At 43.5% G+C, this 13,572-nt stretch overlaps 1 protein-coding gene across 5 annotated transcripts in view; it reads left to right on the top strand.

Moving 5' to 3' along the window:
- Positions 1-545: 545 nt before the first annotated feature.
- Positions 546-13,572, top strand: part of Akap7 (A-kinase anchoring protein 7) — a 148,115-nt gene continuing 135,088 nt past the window's right edge. For 4 of the 5 annotated variants that reach the window (XR_008221247.1, XR_008221246.1, XM_052751198.1 and 1 more), the window contains exons 1-2: positions 546-650; positions 11,371-11,502. Coding sequence is in view for 3 of the 5 variants with exons in the window: in XM_052751198.1 (XP_052607158.1) it covers positions 632-650; positions 11,371-11,502 (151 nt within the window). In the remaining 2 variants the exon portion in view is untranslated. The remainder of the gene's footprint in view (positions 651-11,370; positions 11,503-13,572) is intronic. The other variant, XM_052751197.1, reaches the window with a different exon arrangement.

Below are 13,572 nucleotides of genomic sequence, written 5' to 3'. Positions count from 1 at the left end.
GCTTTCTCTTCTATTTTACTCAGACACTGAGGACCCTGTTCTGCAAAACTCAGTAGATAATTTCCACTCATCTAGCTATTTTAACAGATAGCTATTAAACTGCTGTTAAAAATTTCAGACTGCATCCCAATTTGGCTTTTTCTTTCTTTTTTTCGGTAAAGCAAAGTAAATACAGCATCTCGTTATACCCACGTACAAGACCTTGCTCTTGTACATCTCGCTCTTCCCACATATTTCGCAATCAGAACTGTGTTTTCAAAGCTCCAGGCGAAACCAAACACCCGGGGTTCTCAAGAGACAGCAGCCGGCCAAGGAATGCTCTCAGTCGGTCCCAATCTCGCCCCTCGAAGCGTGGGACGGGAAGGGCCGCGCCGCAGGAAATAGCGGAGGGCGGCCAGAGGTCGGAGCCCAGCGCCGGGCCCCGGGGACCGCCCCGCCCCCGCGAGCCCGGCCCCAATCCGGGTCCCCGCGCCCAGGCGGGTCGGCCCCTTCCGGCTCCTCCCGAAGCGGCGGGTGCCGGGGATGCTGCGCCTTGCGGGGCTCCGCGCCGCCGCAGGCCTGGCCGCCGCGGCCAGCGCCCCCCGCCGCCCCGCGCCCGCCGGGCCTCCGCCGCCTCCTCCGCGCCGCGACCATGGAGCGCCCCGCAGCGGGTGAGAGCGAGCGCCCCGCCCCGCGCGCCCCGGGCCGCCTCTGCCGTGGGGCGTGCTCGCCAGCCCTGCTCCGCCTCCCAGGCCTCCCGCGGTCCCCACGCCGTTCCTCCCTTCCTGCTCCCCAACGACACAGCGCTGTCCTTGCAGCCCGGTGCATTCCCCCGGGGTCAGGGCAGTTGGCTTGCAGGGATGCATGTCCGTGCACCACTCCACCCCGCGGGTGGCGAGGGATGTGATCTTACGAGTTGTAGTTTTTTTTTAACCTCTTCGGATCTGGTGACCCATGGCCCAAAGTTTTTGCAACACATCCCTTCCTACTGTGTTGGAGCGGTAAACAAAACCAAGAGAGAACCCCCCCCCCCAATCTCCATTTTATATATATGTATTTTAGGGCAAATAGAAACATCTGAACACCATCTTGTATCATTTAGGGTTTATTCGAGGTTTGGAAATGAGCCCTTTAAAGCTGGCGCCAATTTGCTGGCGCCCAGAATGAACTTCAGCTTGGATCAGCTTTTGCTGTGTGCTCCACTTGGGTAGGAATGAGGGGCTGGACTTTAAGGGAAAGGAACTAAAAAGTAATTAGGGAGAAAAAAAAAAGGTGTTCGTCAAGATCGTTATATCCTAAACGGATACAAAGCATAATATTAAAATATGTTGTACAAACATGCTACATATGTAAATATAAATTATGTAAATAGTGTAAATGTGTTTATAACTTTCATGTGAATGGGAGGATCCATATCTTGTGGGGAGATGCTAAAATGTTGCTGTTTGAGATTTTTTTTTTTTTAATGAGGTGGAGGGGTGTGGCTAATAGGTCAAATACCCAAGGAAAGAGGACTTTTCCCACCCATTTACACAGTGTGGCTTTGCAGTTTAGGATGCTGTTAGCATATTTTACATCTTTCCATATAGCAACAAAGCTTAAGGTGCTTGTCAGGGTTGCTGGGTCCTTTCTTCATGTAGTGTTGACTTGTCAATTTCTCTTTAATAATTTAGATTGTTCCCTTTTCTTGATGAGGAAGGGGAAGCATGAGGTTAAGTAGTTTGATTGCCTTGAAGTTGAAACACTTCTGGAGACCTGCTGTGCTACAGTTTTTATCAGCTAATTGGAGGAGCTAGACCACAATGAACGACAGGCCCTTTTTATAAGTATTTAGCTCAGGCATCAGGAGAGAGCCGTGCTTAATGGGGCTGTATATCATTGTTCAGATATGAAGCCTGTTTCGTGTGACTTAGGCAGTCTATGTTTTCTGTTCGCTTGACTTTGATGATAATCATTGGCTGAAGTGGACCTATGATTTGAATATTTGAATGTAGTTAGGTGTTTATTTTTGTAATGCTGGGGATCAAACCTGGGGCATTGTACACACTAAGTCTACAAGAGCTAGACCCTTGACCACATACCTCTTTTTGTTTTTGATTTTTGTTTCTGTTTTTAAATCTTTTTTTAAAAAAAGATTTATTTATTTATTATGCACGGTGTTCTGCTTGCATGGATGCCTGCAGGCCAGAAGAGAGCACCAGATCTCATTACACATGGCTGTGAGCCACCATGTGGGTGCCAGGAATTGAACTCAGGACCTCTAGAAGAGCAGCCAGTGCTCTTAACCTCTGAGCCATCTCTCCAGTCCCCACATATCTGTTTTTTCCAGAGTCACCTTTTCCCTGTTGTTACACTTGTCATGACTGTTGTTAGTCACCAGGGTGAGCAGGCAGTGTTTGCTTCTCTGTTAGCATTTAAGTTACTCCTCTTTTCTTTTTTCTTCAGCGAGGTTGTGAGGAGTCTTGTTTGAGTGTACATGATAGAAACCCAGATTTTAGTAAGAACCCTAGGCCATCTTCTTGCGCCTGATCTGTTGGCACATCGCTTTCTGAAAGCTCTGCCCCATTTTACAGTGTTGCAGCCAGTGTATGGTAAGGGCTACAGGGCATAGTCGATTCTGGGAATTGTGGATCATGTAACAGAGTCACTCGATCCAGACGGCAGCTCCTGAATCTACTTTGTGTGTGGGCAAGTTACTAAATCTGGCTGGTGTAAGAATCCTCTTCCCTGACAGCGTAGTTGCATAAATGAAGCGAGTTGCTTCCCAAAGTGCTTCTAGTTGAGTGGACCAGCATAAAGTACCTGTTTAAATGTTGGTTAGTGTTAGTAATGCTAATTTCTAGTTTCGGTTCTTCTTTGTTATTGGTGTAACATTTACCCCTGTGGTTATTTGGATTTGTGCAAAAGATAAATTTTGTTTTAATTAATGACAGATCAAATTTTGGGTGACTTTAAATTTTTTCATGCCCTGTAGCTCAGGCTAAGGATAGCCCATCCTCCTGCCTTTGCCTGTCAAGTGCAGGTGTGACTCAACATGCCTGGCCTAGGTGACTTCATTTATTTCCTTTGTAGAGTTGAATCTCAGCTTGGTTCATGAAAAACAAGGACTCTCCCATAGTGATATATCCCAGGCTTCATTAACTTTTAGTTTGAAACAAAAATCTCACTAGGTTAGTTGTATAGGGTACTTTTGAACTTTTAGTCCTGTCTCAGCCCCCAGATACCTGGGGTTACAGGCCCAGTGTAGACGAATTATTAAATAAAAAAACCTGGAGCCAGATATCAGGGTTAAAACCTGAGAGATCGGAGGAATAGGAAAAGCCACAAGCCAACCTTTCCTCACCGACACCTCAGTCTCCAAAGAGACCTACTTCCTGTCTACCTACACCTGTATGCCTTTCTGTTCTGCTATCTCATTTGCTCTCTGTCCAGCTACATCACTTCCTCTTTCTGCCCAGCTCTGTCACTTCCTGTCTGTCTGTACAGACCTCCAGACCTCCATGGTTAACTAGTGTTGGAATTTAAGGTATGTGCTACCACGCCTGGCTCTGTTCCCAGTGTGACCTTGAACTCACAGAGATCCAGACAGATCCCTGCCTCCCGAATGATAGGATTAAAGGTGTGTGCTACCATTGCCTGACTTCTATGTCTAATATAGTGGCTGGCTTTTTCCTCTGATCCTCAGATAAATTTTATTGGGGGAGACAGATAAAATAGCACCACAGCCCATGCTCCCAGGCCCAGCATATTTAAGCAGCATTATAGCAGTCAAAACAATTTATGGTTTACGTGCTTAAGGATCAACTGTGTGAAGGCAGTTTTTCCAAAGTGAAGTCTTTACACTTTGTGAAAGTGTGGTTGTGATGCATGTATTTAATTCTGTCCCTCAGCCTTTGCCCAAATCGTAACACTTACAGATCTGGTGCAAGGCTTCCTGAAATTTCCAGCTCAAGGCCAGCCGGGGGTACATAGAAAGATGGTGTCTCAAAAACAAACAAACAAAAGCTAGGAGGTGGGGAAAGATGAATCCTTATTCACTGCTGATGGCAAGGTGAACCTGTGTAGTACTGTGAAAATCAGCATAGAGGTTCCTCAAAATCTGAAAACGTAACTGCCATCTGGCTCAGCTATACCACTCTTGTGTATATACGCTATGCCACCCCTGGGTATTTATGCTCTATCACTCCTGGGTATATATGCTATGCCACCCCGGGTATATATGCTATGTCCCTCCTGAATATTTATGCTATGCCACTGCTGCATCTATGTGCTATGCCTCTCCTGGGTATATATGTTGTACCTGTCTTGGGTATGTACTCAAAGGATGCTTAAGTCAGTTAACTAGGAGATACCTGCACAACCTTGTTTACTCCTGCACTATTCAGGTAATGGAACCAGCCTCCATGCCCACCAATAGATGAACGGAGGAAAAAAAAAGTGGTACATTTATAGTCCACAAAATTCCATAAAACAGAATTTTTGCCGTTGTAAAGAAAACCGAAGTCATGACATTTGCAGGAACATAGATGCAAATGGCAATTTTGATTATCTTAAGAGGAATAAACCAGCCTCAGACAAATAACTGTATGTTTTCTCTCATGTGCGGGAGCTAAATTAAAATTCTATATGTAGATATATGTGTGTATTTATGTATGTATGTGCTTGTAGGTCATGAAACTAGAAAGGGGATCATGTTGGGGAGGAAGGGATTCTAAAGGGGGTAGACAATAAAGAATGTAGTGAAATATATGTAACAGGAAAACAGAGAAGGGGGCTAACGAGGAAGATGAGTTAACAGCTGGAGGTGGGCAAGGGGAACTATTACGAGCAAAGGACAGCAATACATGTGTATGAAGATGGCGTAGTAGAACCCAATTATTTGCTAACCCCAAAATTAAAGCTATCATGTTAGTGTCATAGAGAATAAAAGAAAAGGGGGAAAAAAGTTGTAGGTAGCATTCTCATTTTGGAATTAATAAGTCTTGTCTACAATAATTGCTTCTATTCGTCTCTAAAAATGGAAGATAGTTTGTGTTTTAAACTCTTGAATTTTGTCAGTTTCCATATAACCTTGCTTTTGAGTTTAATCTGCTTTCTTTAAAATGATGGAGAGTGGGTGGGCATTGTTGTGTAGCACTGTAATCCCTAAGAGGGTGTGGAGAAATGAGGAGTGCAAGGTCATCCTCAGCTACATGGTGAGTTAGAGGCCACCTTGGGATATAGGAGAACTTCTCAAAAAAAAAAAAAAAAAAGCAAAACAAAAACCAAGGAAGCAAACAAACAGACAAAAGGAGAATGCTATAGAGTAATTCATATTATGCTTCATTTTTTTTTTCTTCTATTGGTTAGTTCCTAAGTTTGATTTTGGTGTGTGGGATTGAACCCAGGGCCAGGCCCGCTAGGCAAGGACTCTGCAGATAAGCTGCATCCTCATCCCCCATTTCTTAGTTTTCATTTTTATGCCCTTTATTCATCCTGTGAAAATGAGAGGACCCGCCGTGTCGAAAGGCTGCTATTAAATACTGTTGTTTTTCATGGGTCTTGAGACAGCTGCAGTACAGGGAATCAGTAACCACTCCCAGGTGGGTACTTACTTTGTCCAGTCATTCAGTAGAAACTGGGAGGGCGCCTGAGGCAAGCTGGCTCAGGGCTAGGAGTGGAAGGATAAAAGGGGGCACTGGAGGACTGTAGAGGAGGGTGACCCTGTTTACTGATAATTGTTGGAAGTTCTCCCTCTCACCAAGTGATTAAAGTGGTAGGCAGTTGAGTCTCTTTAGTTTAGAATCTCATGGGAAGGACAGACAAGTGGACAGATACAGCGTCATGTACTCCTGGGGTGGCCAAGAGGAATCTCTAGGTGCCTGGAAGGAGATTGGATTGCTGGCACCCTTCTTAGTGGCCTTTTATCTTTGCGGTTGATCATACTTTTTATTGCCAATCATCATTTAGAGTAGGATCAAGGGATAGGAAAAGTGAGAGTTTGGGCAGTGGCCTTCCAACTTCCCTTGTACATTAGAATCACCAGGAGCTTTTAAAGAATTCTGGAGGCTGGCTTGGTCTACATGCCTGTAGACCTGGTCGAATGGGTTTGAGGGTGGGATCCAGCCCCTGATGGATTTGTCGCAGTGCCTGAGATCATCTCTGCTGCTGTGAGAGTCTTCCCTTGGCTTCATCAAGTGACTCACTTAGCATTTGATTTGCTTGCTTGGTAGTGATGCTTAATTGTTCTTATGAGATACTAAAAATTCAGTTCGACCAAGGACTTCTTAAAGAATGGCTTAATTCACCATGCTATTTTAATTATTCTCTTTGTCTTCAGAATGTATTACAACCCAGAAGTCAGTTTCCTCTGTTTTGTATATTGCCAAGAATCTGTGCTGTGCATGTTCATTGTTAAGTGGCAACTACTGGAAGGGAAAATAGGCCTTCAAATATACCTAGCCGCTGAGCATCATTGCTTAGCAACACAGTCTGCTCCAGAGTATTGGTTCTTTCATCTCAAGATCATGGGACTACCTGGAAGCTGGGGCTCCTGCCAGCATCACAAGAAGGGGTGCATATCTCATGTCCCTAGTCTGGGAGGAGATTAACCCTCAAAATTTGATTATTTCTACTGAATGTTCACTGCTTTCCTGAATAGCTGTCAAGAAGGAAAGTTAAACAGAGAACAAGATTCTGAATGCATCCCTCAGACTCTGAAGACTGAATTCACCCCACGCCCTGCCTCCTTGGCTCTGAGATCCTGAACTCGCCCCATGCCCTGCCTCCTTGGCTCTGAGATCTTGAACCCACCCCACTCCCTGCTTCCTTGTCTGAGATCCTGAACTCGCCCCATGCCCTGCCTCCTTGGCTCTGAGATCCTGACCCCACCCTATGCCCTGCCTCCTTGGCTCTGAGATCTTCAACCCACCCCACTCCCTGCTTCCTTGTCTGAGATCCTGACCCCACCCCATGCCCTGCCTCCTTGGCTCTGAGATCCTGAACCCACCCCACACCCTGCCTCCTTGGCTCTGGAAACCTGAAGCCCACCCCATACCCTGCCTTCTACCCTATGCCCTGCCTCCTTGGCTCTGAGAGCGTCCCTCTAGTCACAGTAGTAGGAATGATAACCAGCTCTTGCACCGTCATGAGGTTGAAAAGTTGTACTTGAAGCCATTGTAAGTCGGGAACTTTTCCACATGGCACTAGTGTGAGGAAATAGTATTGACATGCTAGTATCACTGGACTGTTTCCTGTCACTAAATGCTTAGAGTAAGAAACAATTAGGAGAGTCATAGTTGGGTTTATTTACTTCTTTCATTCTGGTTTCTATACAGTCTTCACATATGTTATGGGTAGTATATAGGTAATATGTTTAACTGTATAAGCACTTTAAAAAATTTTCTTATTGATATTGTTATTTTGAGTTACGGTCTCAGTCTATAGCTCAGGCTGGCTTTGAACTCAGTATTCACCTGTGTGCTAGGATTAGAGGCCTGTAGGTGCTCCCATGCCTGGCTTACACTTGCTCTTTTGTTAAAAGCTTTCTGTGTATAAGCTGCCTGGTGGGTGGTGATCCTTTACATGGAGCTGCCTGTAAAGATTCAAGATACATATTGATCTCTTTAAACTTTTAAGTTGAAATGACATATGTGTTTCTGAAATGCCAGTATATACGCAGAAAGCTAATATTTGACTTATTCTCGTGATTTTCAAGTATTCTGACCTGGTGAATAGAACTATAGTATTCTAAAATTTGTTGAACATGTACGTACCAGACACTCTTAGTTAATTTTCTATTGCTATAAGGAGACACTATAACCAAAACAACTTATAAAAGAGAACATTTAATTGGGGGCCTTACTTATGATTTCAGGGGGTGAATAATCCTTGACCGTCATCTCAGGGAGCATGGCAGCAGGCAGGTATGCATGCATGGCGCTGGAACAGTAGCTGAGAGCTTATATGTTTAGACAACAGCCATGAGGCAGAGAGAGGTGGGGGAGGGAGAGACAGAGAGAGGCAGGGAGAGAGAGGAAGGAGAGAGATATGAGAGAGAGACAGAGACAGAGACTGCACCCTAGTTGAGAATGGCATGGCATGGGTTTTGAAACCTCAAAGCCCACTCCCGGTGGCACACCTCCTCCAGAAAGGCCATACTTCCTAATCCTTCCCAAACAGTTCTACCAAATGAGGACCAAGCATTCACGTATGGGAGCCTATGGGGGCCATTCTCATTCAAACCAGCACACACAGTCTGAATTGTATAAATGGCATTTTGAAGAATACACTTTTGGTGTCCTTTTGATATTGAACATGACTGAAAAAGATACTGTCCTTTTTGTAAAATCAAGAAAATATGTGTGTGAATAATTTTTGAGATCATTCAAATTGTAATAAAAATGTATATTTTTAGTATGCATAGTAACTATGAACTATTGAGAGTTATTATATTGTAAAATATATACAGTTTTTAAAGTACTGGGGCATTACACTTTGCTAGGGAAGCCCTGTACCCTAACTTTATTTTTATTTATTTTTTTTCTGGAGGAGGAGAAGGTAGAGGAGCTACAATGTCTGTTTTTAAAACCAAGACGAGTGGTGCTCAGGCTGGCATTGAACTCATGCTGTAGAAAGACTAGAAGTTGAGGTCATCCTACTTCAGTCTCCCAATCACTAGGATTGCAGGCCTGGACAGTCCCACTTTGCAGGCCATATTCTTTTTTTTTTGTTTTATTTATTTAGATTTTTTGGGTGCTAGGGATTGAAACTAGGGTCTTATTCATATGAGGTACTATATTTCTGAACTATTTCCTTGGTACTCTGTATTATATAATTTTTTTTCCTTTTCTTTCTTTCTTTTTTCTTTTTTTTTTTTTTTTTTTTTTGGTATTTTTGACACAGGGTTTCTTTGTGTCGCTTTGGAGCCTTTCTTGGAACTCATTCTGTAGCCCAGGCTAACCTCCAACTCACAGAGATCCGCCTGCCTCTGCCTCCCAAGTGCTGGGATTAAAGGCGTGCGCCACCACTGCCAGGCTTATATATATATAATTTAAAAAAAGATTTATTTATAATATGTGTGTGTGTGTGTGTGTGTGTGTGTGTGTGTGCGCACAAGCACATCTGAATGTTTGTATGGCGCAGTATCCAGTGCCTAAGGAGGCAAGAGGAGAGTGTGAAATTTCCAGAACTGGAGTTACAGGCAGTGGATGAGTTTCCACATGTGGTTTTTTGGAGCTGGACACTGGGAAATGAACCCTGCTCCTCTGGAAGAGCAACAAGTGCTGTTAACCATTGAGCTATCTCTCTAGCCCTATAAACTGCCACCCCCTCCTCCTTCAGATTTATTATTTTATTTTGTGTGTTTGGCTGTTTTTTGCCTGTGTGTTATGTCTGTGTCCTAGAAGTTGGCAGTGCCTTTGGAGGTCAGGAGAAGGTGTTGGAGCCTCTGGAACTGGAATTAACAGGTTGCTGTTAGCCCTGTGGGTGCTAGGAACTGAACCCAGGTCCTCTGGAAGAGCGGCCGGTTCCCTTAACCCCTGAGCCATCTCTCCAGCCATGTAAGACATATTCTAATGGAATGTGTGTTCCAGTTATTGCATTGAAGACAGAGGATTGCAACCGAAGGAAATACATGTTTTCTTCAATAGTTTGCAAGGCAAGTTAGTCTTCATTGATTATACTGGGTGAAAGTTATGGAACTATTTCTGGATTTTGTTCAGTCCAAATGACATTTATGCCTGCTAATAGAGGCATGGTGAATAATAGTACTGGGGAAACCACCAACAGATGAACTTAGCAATTAACTTTATCAGTTCAAGTCTTCTCTTTCTTAGCCCTCTGCCCACAACATGGTGGGTGTTCCACTCGTAACAAGAAAACAGAGACCAAATGGGAAGTGTGACTTAGTGCATGATATGGGAGGGCTGTTCCAAAATACTGTGAGGATGGTTTGATTCTCATAGCTGAATTTCAAAAAAATGTGTGTTTAGAACCATGTATTTAAAAATCTCTTGTGTATGTGGAAGGTCATAGATGCCATGACCTTGTATTTTCTTGTATTAGTTATAAGCCTTTTTTAATTTTAGACAAAAAGAGAGGAAATGTGGTGATATTGTGTTCCCCAAAATATTGTGTACCTTAATAAACTTATCTGGGGTCAGAGAACAGAAAAGCCACAAGATACTTAGGCTAGAAAATATTAGCACACGCCTTTAATCCTAGCATTCCAGAGACAGAAATCCCTCTGGATCTCTGTGAGTTCAAGGCCACATTGGAAACAGCCAGGCATGGTGACTCACACCTTTAATCCCAGAAAACAGCCTTTAATCCCAGGGAGTGGTGGTAGAAAGCAGAAAGGTTTATAAGGCATGAGGACCAGAAACTAGAAGCATTTGGCTGGTTAAGCATTCGGCCTGGTTAAGCATTCAGGCTTTGGAGCAACACAGTTCAGCTGAGATTCATTCTGGATGAGGACTCAGAGGCTTCCAGTCTGAGGAAACAGGACCAGCTGAGGATCCAGCGAGGTGAGGTTAGCTGTGGCTTGTTCTGTCTCTCTGACCATCCAGCATTTCACCCAAACAACTGGCCCTGGGTTTGATTTTATTAATAAGAACTGTTAAGATTCATGCTACATCTTCTTATGGAGGTCAGTGGACAATTAGAGTCGGTTCTCTCCGCCTTTGCATGGGTTCTGGGGAACCCAACTCAGGTTGCCAGACCTTCGTGGCAAGAGCGTTCACCCAGTAAGCCTTCTCACTGGCCCCTAGAGTCAGGTATTTTTAACTAGATTTCCAGTGTTAAGTTTAATGGTGGAATGGAAGAATTTATGGAAGGAAAAAAGAACCCGAGCTTATAGATATTAGAACACAAAATGTGAGTGAGAAGAGATATGAGAGGGTGAAGTGTGTGTGTGTGTGTGTGTGTGTGTGTGTGTGTGTGTGTGTGACCATAGTCAAAATGCACTACATTCACTTATGAAAATGTCACAATGAAACCTGTATTGTGTAATTAATATATACTAATAAAAGCAACATCAAAATGTTTTCCAAGTCCCCCAGATAGCTGATATTATTGAAGATAAACATGAGAAGACACAATAAACAAGTGAAGGAACAAACTTTGTTGGTTTGTTGTCAAAAGATGTGAAAAATTTGTTTTTTTACACATGGAAGATTACTGATTTACTCTGTTGACATCTGTGCCTTAGAAAAGGATGAAAGCATTAGAAAGCTTACTGTTTAATGTAAAGATGCACCTTTTAAAACATGGCTATGTTAGAAGAGCAAGTCACAACCTCTCTTTATGCAGGTTGCTGTGTATTGTTCCCTTAGCTGAGGTGTTTTGGTTTCTGGGTAGGAGTTTAACAATAACAATTCAATAATATTTGTTTCTTTTCCTGGTGTGTTGCAGGAGAAATAAATGGCAGTGAGTGTGAACGTGTGTTAAGCAAAGAGGGAGTCTCAGGGGAATTAGAAGCCAGCGCGGTGGATTCTCTGACAGACATGCCATTTGCTACTGTAGATCTTCAAGATGACTGTGGAAGTGAGTACTGCATTATTTAAACAAATACTTAGAAGCAGTGGACAGGCATTTAGTCATTCATTTCATCTTTATTTCGTTCTGATGACTTGTCATGCTTTTGAGTGCTAACAGTGACCTGGTACTTTTTTGTCAAAGCTGCCATGGATTATATGAAGAAATGGCTCCCAACATTTTAGGCCAGATCGTTCTGTGGTTACTTCTGAAAGTCATGGGTCTGGCAGATCATTTCATGGTTTATAATGACCCACTTTATTTCTTTAGAAATTAAGCAGTTCTGCAATTTCAGAAGTACCTACCCATTCATGTAATAAATGGTTCATGGCTTTTGGGTATATGTAGGCACTTTGCTGTGCACTGAAAGGGTCTATCCATCCATCCATGAACCAGACAAGCATTATCAATCCAGTCTGTCTCTTAGAGCTTACTCTACAAACTTGATGTAACCAACCCTTGATTGAAACACCAAAACAGAGAGTTCATGTCGCTGTGAAAATAGAACTATACATGATGATTGGCACTCTGTCCTCCACAAAGGTGATTTCCCTGTGATCCAGGAACGGGATGAAACCTGTTCGCTGTCCAGCTGTTGATACTTCTGATATTACCCATAGATATATATCCGAACAGCTTACAGGAGGTGTGAATAATGAGATCCTTCCAGAATCCCAGAGAACAAACAGTGTTCTGTAGCCTCTGTAGCCTTAAGACTACTGAGGAGATCAGTGACCACCATGCACCTCGAAGAAGGATGGGTGCTTTGTGACCTGTGTTCACTTCATGCTTTGGAAAAGATGGCTGCTTCTGCTCAGGGTGGGCCTTGGGAAGGATGGCCCTTTATGTAAGCAGATTTTTTTTTCTTTTTGGCAGGATTTGGTATAGTTCTTACTAGAGCAATGATAAATGTAAAAGCCCCAAGGCCAGTCTACTGAAATACATTCTTAAATATTGGAGTATTATAGCATGCTTTGATATTGTAGGTCTCAGGAGCTTTAAAACTATTTGAATAGTTAGCCTATATTCTGGACCACAGAGTGGAAGATTTCTTCTGTGGGAAGATGGGTTTCAGACTCTAAGCTCCAGTTCATGCGTGGGTCTAGTGGGGTAAGGGGAGAAACAACTGTGTCTTCAGTTTTGATTATTGAATTTTCTTCTTGTGTGACTTTGGTCATTTAAACTGTGTGATACTTTTAACTGTAAAAATGCAGATTGTAAGGCCGGGCGGTGGTGGCGCACGCCTTTAATCCCAGCACTTGGGAGGCAGAGGCAGGCGGATCTCTGTGAGTTTGAGGCCAGCCTGGTCTCCAAAGCGAGTTGCAGGAAAGGTGCAAAGCTACACAGAGAAACCCTGTCTTAAAAAACCAAAAGAAAAAAAATGCAGATAGTAATTCCTTCTTGCTTAACCTCATGTTGATGCTGTACAGATCAAAAGACAAAATGTGTATAAGAGAGGAATTAAACATACAGCAGTGTACAAGTGTTTCTTTATAAAACCTTTGTTTTCTGTGTGTGTGTGTGTGTGTGTGTGTGTGTGTGTGTGTGTGTGTGTATACAGTTGTGTGTGCTGGTACACATGTGTGCCTGTGGAGGTTGGAAAATGATATTTAATCCCTTTCTACCTTATTACTTTTTGGGACAGAGTCTCCCATTGATCTTGCAGCTCACTGATTCAGCTGGGCTGGCTGGGCAGGAAGCCCTAGGCTTGTCCTTGCCTCCCAGCCCTGGGGTCACAGTCATATCCTGCTGTGCCTGACTTTGATGTGGTGCCTGGGATTAAATGGGGGTCCTTATGCTTCTGCAAGAAGCATTTTCCCCAGCTATCTCCCCAGCCCCTACAAAACCTTTGAAATAACTCTGAGTTATTTGACTGCAACTTTCTCTGTCTCTCTGTCTCTCTGTCTTTCTCTGTCTCTGTCTCTCTCTGTCTCTGTCTCTCTGTCTCTCTGTCTCTCTGTCTCTCTGTCTCTCTGTCTCTCTCTCTCTCTCTCTCTCTCTCTCTCTCTCTCTCTCTCTCTCTCTCTCTCGTTTGTTTTTGTTTTTTGAGACAGGGTTTCTCTGTTTAAGAGCTCTGGC

The sequence above is a fragment of the Peromyscus californicus genome, unplaced genomic scaffold, assembly GCF_007827085.1.
Source record: "Peromyscus californicus insignis strain IS unplaced genomic scaffold, ASM782708v3 Scaffold_22__1_contigs__length_63687245, whole genome shotgun sequence".
Classification (NCBI taxonomy): domain Eukaryota; kingdom Metazoa; phylum Chordata; class Mammalia; order Rodentia; family Cricetidae; genus Peromyscus; species Peromyscus californicus.
The sequence above is the reverse complement of the archived record's forward strand: the minus strand, read 5'-3'. Positions and strand labels throughout refer to the sequence as shown.